Here is a 15,214-nt window from a genome sequence, read left to right as displayed (position 1 = left end):
GCAGCCCAGGCCGGCCCAAATGCACAGCCCCGAGGAAGGGCAGGCAGCCGAGCCTGGAGGAGGCTCACCCCCACCCCACTCCCCTTCTTTTTTTTTTTTTTTTTTTTTTTTTTTTTTTTTGGTGGTACTGGGTATGGAACCCAGGGGCCTTCTACCTCCGGGATATACTCCCAGACCTATTTTATATTTTATTTGGAAACAGGGTCTCACTAAGTTGCTGAGAGCCTCACTAAGTAGCTGAGGCTGGCTTCGAACCTGTGCGATCCTCCTGTCTCAGCCTCCCAAGCGCGGGGATTACAAGCGTGCGCCACCACGCCCGGCTTACCCCACTCCCCTTCTTGCGGCCCAGCCCTATTCCAGGGCTCTGGGAAGTGATCAACTCCAGATCTAAGAGTGTCAAGGGACACCAGGCGTGGTGGCGCACGCTTGTAATCCCCGCGCTTGGGAGGTGGAGACAGGAGGATCGCGCTGTTCGAAGCCAGCCTCCCTGGCTTAAGAGACCCTGTTCCCAAATAAAATATAAAATAGGTCTGGGAGTGTAGCCCGGAAGGAGAAGGGCTTCCAGGAACCCCAGTACCACCAAAAACTTAAAAAAAAAATAAAGTGTCAAGGGCCTTCAGGATGGGACAGACTTAAAACTGAAGACCTGCCGGGTGCATGCTTGTAATCTCAGCACTCGGGAGGCTGAGACGGAAGGACTGCGGTTCCCACGGCCAGTCTCAGCTACTTAGTGAGGTCCTTTGCAACTCAGTGAGACCCTGTTTCAAAATAAAAAGAATAAAAAACAGGGTTAGGGCATAGCTCGGAGGTAGAATGGCCCTGGGTTCTATCCCCAGTACCAAACAAACAAACAAAACAAAAAAAAACCCTAAAGACTACCAGTCATGGTGGCGCAACCTTGTAATCCCAGTACTTGGGAGGCTGAGACAGGAGGGTCACAGGTTTGCAGCCAGCCTCAGCTGCTTAGTGAGCCACCCTCAACTCAGTGAGACCCTGTCTAAAAATAAAAAAATGAAATAGGGCTGGGAGTGTAGCTCAGAAGTACAATTCCCCTGGGCTCCATCCCCAGTATGATCAATCAATCAACCAACCATCAATCAGCCAGTCAGTCAGCGATGGCCGAATCATCACCCAGTGCCTGTCCTACCCAGCAAGAGCTTCCCCAGCCCTCCGTCCATACCACCTAGAGAAGAGCCAGCTAAAAGTTGTTTCACTTTATTGGGTACTCCGGGTGTGGGACTTACAAGTAGAATGAAGAATGTGTCGGGGTACAGGCAGCAGGCCACGGCCCTGTGTCACGGGGCTCTGAAACAAACACACGTTGCTTACACATGGTACAGAAACAAGCGCACCCAAACCACAGCGCTGCGGCAACCCCAAACCGGATAATGTAAACAGTTAAATTACTAGGTCATTATTTATGATCAAAATATTTCCATGAAAACGGCATACAAAAACCATATAAATTACATTTAAGGTCTGTACATGATTCTTAAAAAAAAAAAAGACAAAAAACAGTAACAATACTGTGTTCTGTACAATCCTGCTCCTCTTGAGCACTCCAGACCCAAGAAACACACTGCCTTGAATTCCAGATAAGGGAGCAAAGCTCACGCAGTATAATTAAAACCATTTCACAGACGCTCGAGGCGGTATTGGCTCTGAGAAGGCACGTTTGGCTTACGACGGGGGCTCCGCTTCGGAAGCCCCTTTCTCCTTGGACCCGTGTGGCTGGCGGCGTCCAGGTCTGCTTATCTTCGGCTGCTAAAAGAAGGATCTGCCTGGTCGTGGAGAGCGGGGCTCCCACGCTCAGAGCGGCAGCGGGCGGGCCGCGGGGCGCAGAGCCTTGCTACCTTCTGCAGACCTGTTTTTAGAAAGCACATTCAGCTCTGGATTGACGGGCCTCCTGCGTGAGCTCAGGCCGCGTGTCCTGCATCCAAGGAGGCCCTGCTGCCGAGCCCCGGCCCTCCACCCACTGCCTGACCTCCAGCCAATGGCCACAGCGAGCAGAGGGACGTGACTGCGGGACCTTAGATGCACTCGGCTGGGCCTGCGAGCCGGCCGCTAGTCTGGTGACCAGCTAGTTTGTGAAGGGGGCGGTGTCCCCATGGGCCTCGACTCCCTTCCTGGCGTCTGCGCCCTCAGGCTTCTGGCTGGGCCTGGGCCTCTTCCACCTGCAAAGGGTCACTGTCTCCCAGGAGCTCGGTCTCTGGCACAGAGCCGTCCCCATCGACCTCTGCCTCCGGCACCGGGCTCTGGACCCCGTCTTCCGGGACGTTCTGCGGGTCCTCGGTGCCCTCCGAGAGCAGGGCGGCCCTGTCTGCCACCGAGGTGTTGGAGGGCGCCGTGGTGACGTAGCCCGTGCTGGTGGAGCCGCTGCCGCTGTGGTGCGAGCTGGGCTTGGGGACCAGCTGCGGGGGCAGCTGCTGGGCCGCCATTTGCACGGGGATCTGCACCGGGTAGAAGTTGGGCAGGTAGGCCCCGTAGGCCGGCACGGGCTGGTAGCCGTTGACGGGGATGTAGAGCTGGGGCGGAGGCACCATGGGTCTGATCTGGCCCTTCATGGGGATGAACGGGGCCTGCGGGAAGGGCTGCGCCTTCGGCTTGGGGCCCGCGAAGCGCGCGCTGCTCACGTTGCTGACGGGGCTGGTGCTCAGGGAGCTGGTCTGCGTGGTGTTGCTGGCTCCCGAGGTCTGCGCCGAGCTGTTGTAGGCGGACAGGTTGCCCCAAGCCCGCAGCCGGCTGTGGATGTCCTTGAAGCGGGGCCGGCGGCTGGGGAGCTCATGCCAACACTCCGTCATGAGGGCGTAGACCCAGGCGGGGCAGTCATCGGGGCAGGGCAGCACCTGCCGGCTGCGGACCATCTCCACCACATCCTGGTTGGAGTACCCGCAGTAGGGCTGCAAGCCGTAGCTGAAGACCTCCCAGAGGACCACGCCGTAGGACCAGATGTCCGAGTCGATGGAAAACTTGCCGTACGTGATGGCCTCGGGCGACATCCACCGGATGGGCAGGGGCGCGTTCCCCAGCAGTTTGTAGTAGTCGGCCGAGTAGACTTCTCGGAAGAGGCCCAGGTCGGAGATCTTCACGCTCAGCTTGTCGTACACCAGGACGTTGCGGGTGGCCAGGTCCTTGTGCACCACGTGGTGGCCCGACAGATACTCCATCCCCGCGGCGATCTGCGCCACCACGTGCACGAAGTCGGGGGGCTCCAGCGTGGACTTGACCGTGCGGTCGTCGTCGGTGCTGCCCACGTCCGAGTGTGGCGAGCGCATGACCAGGAACTCGTGCAGGTCGCCGTGCGGGCAGTAGCTGAAGACCATGCTGAGGGGCTGGTCCTTGGTCACCACGCCCAGCAGGCTCACAATGTTGGGGTGCTGCAGCCGCACCCGCAGCAGAGCCTCGTGCCGGAACTCCTCGCGCAGGGACCCCTCGGCCTTATCCTTCAGTGTCTTGATGGCCACCGCCTGGGTCTGCTCCCCCGGGGCGGGCCCGAACAGATGGCCCTTGTAGACCTTCCCGAACCGGTCCTCGCCCAGCTCCTCCATGAACCTCACGGTAGACAAGCTGATCTCTTTGAGTTTGGCCTGCCGAGGAGAAAGCCCCAGATTAAACCTTTGCATTCCCGCCAACGCCAAGAGGAGGGGCACGGAAGCTCGGAGGGGGCCCCGAAGAAGACCTACAGGTCACCGGGCGTGGTGGCGTGCACCTGTGATCCTAGTACTTGGGAGGCTGAGAAGGAGGATCGCGGCTTCAAAGCCAGCCTCAGTAACTTAGTGAGACTCTTAGCAACTTACCAAGATCCTGTTTCAAAATAAAAAAAGCTGAGGGCAGGTGTGGTTCAGAGGTAGAGAATCCCTGGGCTCAGTTCCCAATACCCCGCACAAGACCCTCACATGCTGCCCACCCAGGCTGGGCTGTCCTGCTCTGCAGGTCACTTAGATATGCTCTGCCACACCTCCCATCTGAAACCTCCACCACCCGACAAGGCAGGTCCCTCCAAAGGGGACCAAGATGCACTGTGTGTGTGCGTGTGCGCGTGTGCGTGTGTGTCGCTGTTCACACTCAGACACGCCCCACAGCCACCCGTGAGCACCATCGTCCCTGGGTAGCCCGGACTCGCCCAGCAGGCACCCTGTACCTGGCCCGAGTGCCATACCGCACAGCAGGAGCGGGGATCCCTGCGGGCCCCGCGGTATCCTTCCCCCGATTACGACACGATGACCATCCAGCCCCCATGTCCTTCCTCCATGGACCTGCCTCCTGCCTCTCTCCAGATGTTTTTTTTTTCAGTACTAGGGATGAACCCAGGGGCATTCTACCTCTGAGCTACACCCCCAGTCCTATTTTTTATTCTTAATTTTGAAACAGGGTCTCATTGAATTGCAAAGGGCCTCAGTAGCTGAGGCTGGCCATGAACCGTGATCCTCCTGTCTCAGCCTCCTGAATGTGTGTGCCGTCACGCCCGGCTCTCTCTAGATTTGCTTCTCAGCTAGAGGTACTTTTGGCAGAAGTACAGGACAGGTGATGTGGACCCTCGGGGCCCGGAATCTCTCTGTCTCTGCAATGCTCAACCCTTCTAGACAGCCGGCCTCATCCCGCTCAGAGCCCCTGGCCCTGCACACGAGCCCTGAGGCCCCTGTGTCCCGGGAGCGGCCCCCTCCCACGGCCCGCACACAAAGCTCCCTGGCCACGCCCGGCCTGTCCGCCAGGCCGGGCGTGGTGGCGCACGCTTGTAATCCCCGTGCTCTGGAGGCTGAGACAGGAAGATCACACAGGTTAGATGTCAGCCTCAGCTTAGTGAGGCTCTCAGCAACTTAGTGAGACCCTGTTTCCAAATAAAATAGAAAATAGGTCTGGGAGTATAGCCCGGAGGTAGAAAGCCTCTGGGTTCCACCCCAGTACTACACACACAAAAAAACCCTGTCCACCACTGTTTCACCTGCTGAATTCGGCGTCCTCTGCTTGTCTTTCTGTCTCTTAAGAACACTCAGAGTGGGGACAGCCCTCGAGGGGGCCTGCCCCTCCCACTTTCATTAAAAGACTGAATCAGCCGGGATCCCAGCATTCGGGAGGCTGAGACAGGAGGATCATGGTTCCCAGACAGCCTCAGCTACTTAGTGAGGCCCTCTGCAACTCAGTGAGGCCCTGTTTCTAAATAAAGAATAAGAAATAGGGCTGGAGGTGCAGATCGGAGGCAGAATGTCCCTGGGTTCCATCCCCAGACTCGCAAAAAAAAAAAAAAAAGACGGGTTCAAGGTGAGAAAAAAAAAAAAAAACAATCCAAGTGAAAAGTGGCCCAAATGCAGGTGCCAGCCCTTCAAAAGAGCCCCGTGGAGCCCAGGTGGGGCGCTGTGCTTTCTCGTGGGCAGAGCTGAAGGCCCATCAGAAGCGGGGCGGCCCACGGGGCCACGTGAGCAACTGGCTGGGGACGGAATCTCACGGGCTTCAGGAGAAGAATTCCAAATACGTTCGCTACCTTTCCTCTTGTGCTGGAGGCTCAAGTCAGCGCACTCTACCTGCGATCTACACTCCCAGCCCTTCTCATTTTTTTTTTTTTTAAATTTTGGAACAGGGTCTTGCTAAGTTGTTGCGGGTCTTGCTAAATCACTGAGGCTGGCCTTGAACCTGCGATCCTCCTGTCTCAGCCTCCCAAGCACTGGGATTACAGCCTGCACCACGCCTGGCTCGGTGCGTTTATTTCCTAAGAGCTCACACGTCTGTCTCTGTCTCGATAGGTTTCAGAGAAGCAACAGCAAACTGAAAAGATGTGTGATGTGTGGCTGTGTCCTTGTGTCGGGGAACAAAGCACCCCGAGGCACAGGCAGGCCGCCCCCGAGGCTGCAACTTCGTGAAAACACAGACGCAGACCTGCTTGTGCTGGGCAAGGAGCGGCAACTCCACGTCCTGGCTGGGCGAGGCCGTCAGCTGCCGCCGCTGGGGTGTGGACGCAGACGCCTTCTGTTTATTGCGACACATGCAGACCAAGAAGAAAAGGCAACCGATGAGCAGGGGGACGGCAATGCTCGGGACCAAGATGTACAGGACGCCCATCCTGCCGCCGTCCCGGGGACCTGCGGACGACAACGCGCTCCGTGACTCCTCGGAACACACCCCTCCGACGCCCGGGCCCGCTCCCCGCCGTTTTGCCAGCGAGAAGCCCACCCTCACACCGCGGGCAACGGCACGCCGACCTAAAGGGAAAAGGTAATTATTTTTGGCACACTCTTCTCATCCCAGAACTTGGGAGGCTGAGACAGGAGGATCGCAGGCTTGAGGGCAGCCTCAGCCATTCCCCACCGGCACTCCTACCACAGAGACCAGCTGGAAGCACAGCGCCCGACAGACGGGCCCTGGTGGCCCTCGCCGCGGTGAGCACGCCGGGCTTCCTCCGCGGTGCTCGATGCCGTGGGAAACACATGTGAGGAAGGTGGCCTCCGTCACTGACAAGCGGATGAAAAGAGAGGAGATTCGCCCTGTCCTTGGCCAGTAAAACTTGGTACTGGGATTACAAATGTCTTTTTTTTGTGTGGGGCATTCTACCTTTGAGCCACACCCCCAGCCCTGGTTTTATTCTTTATTTTGAAACATTTTCTCACTGAGTTGCAGAGGGCCTCACTAAGCAGCAGGGCTGTCTTCGAGCCACGATCCTCCGTCTCAGCCTCCCGAATGCTGGATTAAAGTGTGCGCCACCACGCCCGGCTGGCTCTGTCCTCATTCAATATTTTGTTGTTGCTGGGGACTGAACCTAGGAGAATTCTCTACCTCTGAGCTACACCCCCTGCTCCCAGCTCTATTTTATCTATTTATTTACATTTATATTTATTTATTTGTGGTACTGGGGATGGAGCCCAGGGGCATTCTACCTCCGAGTTATATCCCCAGCTCTATTTATTATTATTATTATTATTATTATTATTATTATTATTATTTGCAGTACTAGAGATGGAGTGGAGCCCAGGGGTATTCTACCTCCGAGCTACATGCCCTGCCCTATTTTTTATTCTTTATTTTGAAACAGGGTCTCACTAAGTTGCGGAGGACCTCACTGAGTAGCTGAGGCTGTCCGCAAACTGTGATTCTCCTATCTCCGCCTCCCGAATGCTTTAATTACAAGCGTGCGCCACCACGCCTGGCCTATTTTATTTTTGGAAACAATAATTGAGGCTGGCCTCAAACTTGTGATGATCCTCCTTTCTCAGCCTCTCAAGTACTGGGATTATACATCACAGCACCCAGCTCCTCAGTCAACATTCTAATGGATTTTTTTTTTTGTACTGGGGATTGGACCCAGGGACACTCTTCCTCTGACATATACCCCTAGCTCTTTTCATTTTTATTTTAAAACAGGGCCTTGCTAAGTTGCTGAGGCTGGCCTCAAACCTTCCATTCTCTGCCTCAGCCTCCAAGTACTGGGAATACTGGTGTGTGCCAGCATGCCCAGCTTTCATGTTTTGTTTTTAGCGTTTGTGTACAATGACAACATTGTCTTTCAGAAAAGTCATTTTAAAAATCATTTGAATTATAAGTGCACGGGTAGTCCCAGTGTTTGCCCCAAAACAATATGTGAAGGAATTCTCAAAAGACAAGCAGCACCTGTATTTGTCCAAGCTCTGGAGAGGGATCTCAGTCCTTTTTGTTGCTGTTTTAGTGAAAAGTGGCGCTTTGTCTCCCTCTACAGGATCTGAGGGGAAGTGCAGGGCCGCCCAGCCAGGGCCAGGTCAAAGTCTACGCTAAGTACCTAAGTAGGGCAGCTGCACACCCTGCAGACCCGGCGGGGCCGGCCGTCTCGAGGCTGCGGACCCCTCTCCAGGCCCCTGTCCATAGCCCTTCAAAGAAACCCCATTTTAAGAGCAGATGCCTGGTTTGGGGAGGCGGCCCTCGCCACACGGCCGTGGCCAGAAGGTGGCTCTCAGAGGCCACCCTGCAGCCGGGGAGCCGCTGGGCTTCCCGCTGCCCCCGGGCCTGCAGCGTTACCCAGACTTTGCTGCTCTGTGTCCAGGAGGCAGGGAGCTCCCCGTGTAGGCCTCGGGTCATTCCTGATCAACGCACTCTCCAAAAAGCCAGCTCAGCTCAAAATGGGGACTCGGCCACCATAGGAAAAAGTCAGCGTCCAAACCCAGTCGTGTCCCACCCCTGCCCTCCAAAACAAGATAAACATGAGCCGGGCGCGGTGGCGCACGCTTGTCATCCCAGCATTCGGGAGGCTGAGACAGGAGGATCGCGGTTCGCGGCCAGCCTCAGCTACTCAGTGAGGCCCTCTGCAACTCAGTGAGACCTTGTTTCAAAATAGAGAATAAAAAAAATTGGGCAGGGGGTAGCTCGGAGGTAGACTGCCCCTGGGTTCCGTCCCCAGACCTCCCCCCACACACACACAAAAAGATAAAAATGAAATCAAACCTCCAACAGAACTCTGCCCGTACCCGGCGACGCTCTCCAGAGGGTCCAGGGGACAAACACTCCGGAGGCCTGGGGGCAGCGAGGGCCAGACTGAGCCTTGTTTTTCATGATTAGGGTAAAGGCGGGTTCCGGGCCTTCTGCGCAAGATCAGAGCCAGAGCCGAGCCACGCAATTACAGAATTATTTATCATTATGCTTAAAAAGCACCAACACAACACAAGCTTATTGCGGGAAATTATAGTACAGAAGTATGAGGCTTAAGTAACAAATATAAGCCAGGTATGGGGTCACACTCCTGTAACCCCAGTACTTGGGAGGCTAAGACAGAAGGACTTAAGGTTTGAGGCCAGCCTCAGCAACTTAGTATGCAGCCTCACGGGAGATTTTAGGGTGCAGGGGAGCCCCAATTGGCTGGAGGAGAAGCCCAGAATTCAAACAGTAGTCACCCCGGGTTGGGTGGTAAAATCAGAGGTGAAGAACTATATTCTTCAGCCTTTTCTACATTTGAAAACATGCGATAATTACGATATTACTTTTAAAACCAGCCAGAGGTGTTTTTTTTTTTTTGGTTTTTGTTTTGCTTTTGGTACCGGGGACTGAATCCAGGGGTGTTCTACCTCTGAGCTACATCCGTAGCCATATTTTATTTTTTATTTTGAAAGAGTCTTGCTAAGTGACGGAAGATCTTGCTTAATTGCTGAGGCCAGCCTCAAACCTCTGATCCTCCTGTCCCGGGCCTCTCAAGTACTGGGATTAACCCAAGCAACCACGCCGTGTTGGGGGCTCTGTGGCCCCCTCCGTCCTGTGGCAAGACAAGAATTCTGGTCACAGATGAACTCAACAGTCAACATTTAAAAAAAAGAGAGAGAGAGGGAATACATACTACACGGGGGGACGTCACACAGCTCCATGCGTACGTTTTGATTCTGCGTAAAGCACCAGGGCGCTTCCATCTGGCCCCCGGGGTTCCGGCAGTAGGCGTGGCCGCCTCCGAGCTCGGGGAAGTCAGCGCTGGACAGGTGGTGGCTGTGGGGGTGCTGCAGGGCCCACGGCTGGCACGGGTACCCTGACTTGGTGGTGCCGGCCGTCCCTCTGTAGTCCGAGCCGGAGCCGTTGTAGCACTGGTGGTCTGAGAGAGAGAGACCCGTCAGGTCTGACGTGGCGAAACGGCTCGCCGGGGGCACTGTTTGCTCTCCTCCAACTCTTTCGGACGGGAGCAAAGTCACTGGCCTCCGTGTCCCGGGAACTGGAATTTTCCAAAACCCAAAGGATCTTTCCCGACATCCCAGAGAAGTGGCACCGACAGCGATGACTTAGCCTGGCGCAGGGGTGCGCCTGGGATCCCAGCACTTGGGAGACTGGGACAGGAAGATCCCAGGCGCAGGGACAGACTCGGCGACGGAGCGAGACTCGGGGCCGACGGAGCTGCCCGGCGCGGTGGGCACGCTTGTGATCCCAGCATTCGGAGGCTGAGACAGTTCGCGGCCAGCCTCGGCTGCTTAGTGAGGCCATTTGCAACTCAGTGAGACCCTGTTTCAAAATAAAGAATAAAAAATAGGGCCTGGGGTATAGGTCGGAGGTAGAATGCCCCTGGGTTCCATCCCCAGTACAAAAACAAAAACAAAAAAACCTACAAAGACCCCGTTTCAAAACAAAACAACAACAACAAAATTTTTTAAAGAAAAAGGGCTGGTGGTGCTGCCCAGAAGCAGAATGGTTCTGGGTTCAGTCCCCAGTACCACCACCACCAACGACATGCCTTACAGGTGTGATGGCACAGGCTTGCAATCCGAGTACTTGGGAGGCGAGGCCGGAAGATTGTAAACTGGAAGCCAGCCTCAGTAACTTGATGAGACCTTGTCCCTGTTTCAAAGTAAAATAAATAAATAAGTAAAGCAGGGTTGGGGGTGTTGTTCAAAAGTAGAATGTCCCTGAGTTCAATCCCTAGTTCCAGAAAAAAACATAAAAAGGTAATGACTTAATAAAGCCTTTCCCCATAGGGCAACTGAGGGCCTATTGGGGACATGATGGAGAAAGGACCCAAAATGATTCTCTGACCTTGACACCACCTCTGGGGTCCACTCAGAATGAGAAAGGCGAGACTAACCCCGTCTCACGTGTGGGACACGCAGCACAGACACACCGCAGCACAGACACACCGTCCGCCTAGGCCGGCGCCCTGGGGCCGCCCAGCGGGGAGCGCTGACCACGGCACCTCCGCGGCAGGGCCAGGGCCCCGACGTGCACCTGAGCACGTCCAGTTATGAACTCAGTCTCTGCTCGAGTCCACAGCTTGTACTAATACTGTCCTCATGGGACAGAAAGCGTCTTGCTCGTGGCCACACAGGCAGGATCCAGGTGCACACTCTGGCCGAGGCCGGGCCGGTAAGCAGCCCTACCCACTCCTGAAAGCCCCAGACTAGCCCCTGACGCTAAATACGGCCCTGGCTCCTGGCCTTTGGCTTGGGTCTCACCTTTCTTGGAGGCAGCAGGCCCAAGGTATTTAAAGGTGTGTGTGTGTGTGTGTGTGTGTGTGTGTGTGTGTGTGTGTGTCCTCAGAGCTAGCAGCAGAACCAAGTGTCTTGTGCCTTCTGCCCCGATTCCCCAGCCACCCTGCAAGGGTTCATGACTGTGGACCTCGCTCAAACTCAAGAGAACACGGGCTGCTCTTCTGGTAGGGAGCGGAGCTGGGAGCAAGCCTTTGGCCCCCACAGGCCCCCACAGGCTCCGCCCAAGCCCCAGGCTGGTGCCTGGAACTGCCCTTGAGGTCTCAGGCTGCAGGGAAGGCCGTCTGCGAAGGCGTGGGGCCGTCTGCATCCCCCTGGCCAGTGATGCGGATACCAGTGGTCCTGGGCTCCCACGGGGATTCAGCTCTACATTTCAAATCTAGGCTAAGCATCCTGGGGGTTTCTGGAGACTTTGCCAAGGCCTGGGGTGTACGTGGAGCCTCTAGCTGGGAAGTTGGCTTGTCTCCTCAGACCTCTCCAAAGCCAGGGTCACTCACAATTTGGAAACAGGAAACCTCTGGTTCAGGAGGGTAGAGAGACTGCAGGTTGCAGGTCTGAATGGCCCCGGGGCCTCATTTTGTTTGTTTGCTTGGTTGGCTGGCTGGGTGGTTTGGTTTCGATCCCAAGGACTGAGCCCAGAGGCACTCTACCTCCGAGCTGCACCCTCACCTCTATTTTTATTTTTATTTTATTTTCTTTTATTGGTGGTACTGGGGATGGAACCCAGGGGCACTCTACCTCCGAGCTGCACCCTCACCCCTATTTTTTTTAATTCTTTATCTTGAAACAAGGTCTCACCGGTTGCAGAGGACCTTCCTAAGTAGCTGGGGCTGTCTGCCAACCGCGATCCTCCTGTCCCAGCCTCCAGAATGCGGGGATTGCAAGTGTGGGCCACCACGCCTGGCTGTTTTTATTTTGAAACAGGGTCTTACTAGGTTGATGAGAATCTCACTACTTGCTGAAGCTATCCTGAACCTTCACCCCGCCTTTCTCAGCCTCCCAAGTCCTGGGATTCCAGGTGTGCACCACCAGGCCCAGCTGGCCTACTTCATTTTTAATTTTCGAGCGGAGCCTTACTAAGTTGTCTCAGCCTCCCAAGTCCCGGGGTTGGAAGTGTGCACCGCTGCACCCCCGGGGTCCCCAGCCCGGGCTGCGCGGCGGGCGGACACTCACAGCGGCCCAGCCTCTCGGCTGGAATGCCGATGCGCATGCAGTTGGCGGCGTCGGGGCTGTCGGGCATGGGCAGCGCCTCGCACTTGGGCAGCTGCAGGCGCATGAGGATGAGCGGGTTGGAGCGCGCGATGGTGTACTCCTGGTGGCAGAGGTCGCTCTCCAGCACCTCGCACTCGTCCCGGCACAGCTGCCGCGGCTTGGGCGCCCGGGAGCGGGCGTCGCACAGCGGGAACACGAAGTGGCAGAAGGACGGGATGGCGAACTGCGAGCACTGGTCCGACAGGTGCGTGGAGGTGCCGATCATGGTGAAGGCGGCTGTGGGCGGAGAGCGAGTGAGGCCTGACCCCGACCCCCAGCCCCACTCACACCCAGCCGGCTCCCAAAGCCCCGGGCTCCCATGAGCCCCATACAAGCACCCTTCTGGCTTCCCTGAAATCTCAGCTCAACCACAGGAAGAAAAAGCAGGCCCAGGATCTCCGGAGGCTGCAGGGCAGCAAAGTCCCATTTCTGACCCCAAGCAAGGACCTGGTGGGCTGAGCTCAGCCTCCCGGTGCCCCAGCCTGCAGGACCGCAGGGAGGCACCGGCAGGGAGGCCCCTAGGGCGCAAGGAAGGTGAGCAGCCGGGGGCCTCTGCTCCCTAGAAGCAGAGGGGCCAGCAGGACTGCAACGCCGGGGCTGCCATGCCGGGTGACCCATCGCGGCCCCAACTCCGGGTGTCGGGTGTGCTGGAGTCGCACGGTACAAGAGGGCGGGCGGAGGCCAGCGCGGCCGGGCAAGCCCTGCCGCCCCAGCCTGTTCCCTGGGGAAAGACCAGCTCGTGAAATGACCCGGCAGGTGAGGAAGAAGAGAGCCCTTGTCTACACCGCCTGTGAGCTCCACCGGGGGAACACCAGGAAGCATGGCCCGTGCTGTCGTGCCAGCTCTGGCCAGCAGGTGGCGCCAGCCACCGATTCCCCAAGCTTTGAGCTTGGCCCGCGGCTGGTTCCAGCCCTGTATCAACCGTGTTAGGTTATCGCTGGTCCTTAGATGCTTTCTGGGCCTTTCCCTTTATCTGTAAAGTGATCTGTTGAGATGCATTCTGGGGATGAAAATCAGGCCGGGTCCCAAATGGGGCCAGGCCTGAGAGCAGCGGCCCCGCGCTGCCGGCTTGCACACCCTCTGGGTGCTGGGGCCTCCTGGCCCGTGGGCAAGTTGGAACAGGGACGCTGGGAGTCAAGGCACCAGCCGCTTCAGTTTTGGTAGGACTGAGGCGGGAACCCTTGCCAGGGGACTGGTTGTGAGGAAGCTGTCAAACACGGGCCTTGACTGAGGCAGGGAAGGCGGCTCTGGGGACGGCCCACCCCGCACTGCGCAGGGCGCTCGGCCCAAGCCTGTCTTCTACGGTTCCTCTTTCTTTGGCTGCTGCTTCTTCTGGGTTTTTGTTTTGTTTTTATTTTTGTTGTTGTTGTTTTGTGTGTGGTACTGGGGTAGAACCCGGGACTTTCTACCTCCGGGCTACACTACCAGCCCTATTTTATATTTTATTTGCAAACAGGGTGTCACTAAGTTTGCTGAGAGCCTCACTAAGTAGCTGAGGCTGGCTTCGAACCTATGATCCTCCTGTCTCAGCCTCCCAAATGCTGGGATTACAAGTGTGTGCCATCACACCCAGCTTAAAGCAGTTTTTATTTTGGATTTTGTTTTTGTTTTTTTGGTACTGGGGATGGAGCCCAGGGGCATCATTCTACCTCCTAGCTACACCCCCAGCCCTATTTTGAACTCTTTTTTTGAAACGGAGTCTCACTGAGCTACAAAGGGCCTGTGTTGCTGAGGCTGGCCACAAACCGCGATCCTCCTGTCTCGGCCTCCCAAATGCTGGGATTGTAAGCCTGCCCCACCACACCCAGCTCTATTTTTGATTTTCAGATGAATGATCCTCAATCTGAACTAAGTCGCGGCGTGAAATACATTTGCTATGCTTTTCCTGCAGGGTCGGGGCTCAGATAGCTTCAGAAGTATTACTTTAAATGGCATGAAAAGCTTTCTACTGAGAGGTAGCAACATCTTCAGAACAGCTCCCTCTGGACCAGAGCCACACCTTCAGGTTCCCTGCTCACTGATGCCTTTCAATGCTTCGGGGACCCTGCCTGCCCGCAGGGGTCCAAGTCGGCACAGGGCAGACGGGCCACCAGTGCCTGTGATCTCACACCCTCCGGACTGCTGGGAGCTAGACCAAGGGCACGCCGAGGGCCGTAAGTGGGTTTCTGCTTTGATCCTCTTTCCGCTCCGCTCCAGGATGGACCTTGTGGCCCCGTCACCCCATCTGACCCTCCCCAGGAGTGCAGGCAGCTGGGTGGGGTGGCTCGCAGCCATCATGGCAGTACTTGAGAGGCTGAGACCAGAGGAGAGGAGGCTGGGGCACAGCCACTTCGGATCTTAGCGACATAGTGAGACCTGTTTCAGAATAAAAAAAAGAGCAGAGGGTGGTGGCGCACGCTTGTAATCCCAGCATTCGGGAGGCTAAGACAGGAGAATTGAGGTTCGCGGGCAGCCTCAGCTACTTAGCGAGGCCCTCTGCAACTCAGTGAGACCCTGCTTCAAAATAAAGAATAAGCCGGGCGTGGCGGCGCACGCTTGTAATCCCCGCGCTTGGAGGCTGAGACAGGAGGATCGCGCAGATTTGAAGCCAGCCTCAGCTACTTGGTGAGGCTCTCAGCAACTCAGTGACACCCTGTTTCCAAATAAAGTATACAAAAGTTCTGAGAGTGTAGCCCAGAGGTAGAAAAGCCCCTGGGTTCCACACCCAATACCACAAAAATAAATAAATAAATAAATAAATAAATAAATAAATAAATAAATAAAGGGCTGGAGGTTGAAGCTCAGAAGTAAAATGCCCCTGGGTTTAATCCCCAGTACCAAAAAGTGTGCTGGGGTATATATTGGGGGTAGAATGCCCCTGTGCGTGGACACACACACACACACACACACACACACACACACACACACAAATCCATGGAGAGAATTCACCTAGACTGTGGCTGCCAAGGGCATGAGGTTTTTCTGGTACCTTACGTGTCCGCAGAGAAAAGCATGTGTATTTGTGGGGAGTGTAAATCGGGGAAGGGACGGCTCTGCGGAGCTTGGGACTGACTTGA

General features: G+C 56.1%; 1 protein-coding gene across 2 annotated transcripts in view; it reads right to left on the bottom strand.

Annotated features, from left to right (window-relative positions):
• Positions 1-2,141: 2,141 nt before the first annotated feature.
• ROR2 (receptor tyrosine kinase like orphan receptor 2) overlaps positions 2,142-15,214 on the bottom strand; it is a gene marked incomplete at both ends in the record, with an annotated part of 121,678 nt that continues 108,605 nt past the window's right edge. Inside the window, 4 exons of one of the 2 annotated variants that reach the window (XM_080708466.1) lie at positions 2,142-3,587; positions 5,872-6,074; positions 9,284-9,529; positions 12,081-12,395. In XM_080708466.1, the coding sequence (XP_080564592.1) occupies positions 2,142-3,587; positions 5,872-6,074; positions 9,284-9,529; positions 12,081-12,395 (2,210 nt within the window). Of the gene's footprint in view, positions 3,588-5,871; positions 6,075-9,283; positions 9,530-12,080; positions 12,396-15,214 lie in introns of those variants that run through there. The other variant, XM_080708467.1, reaches the window with a different exon arrangement.

The sequence above is a fragment of the Muscardinus avellanarius genome (assembly GCF_963383645.1).
Source record: "Muscardinus avellanarius genome assembly, chromosome: 13".
NCBI classification, from domain to species: domain Eukaryota; kingdom Metazoa; phylum Chordata; class Mammalia; order Rodentia; family Gliridae; genus Muscardinus; species Muscardinus avellanarius.
Note: the sequence above shows the minus strand (reverse complement) of the source record. Positions and strands in the feature narration are given on the sequence as shown.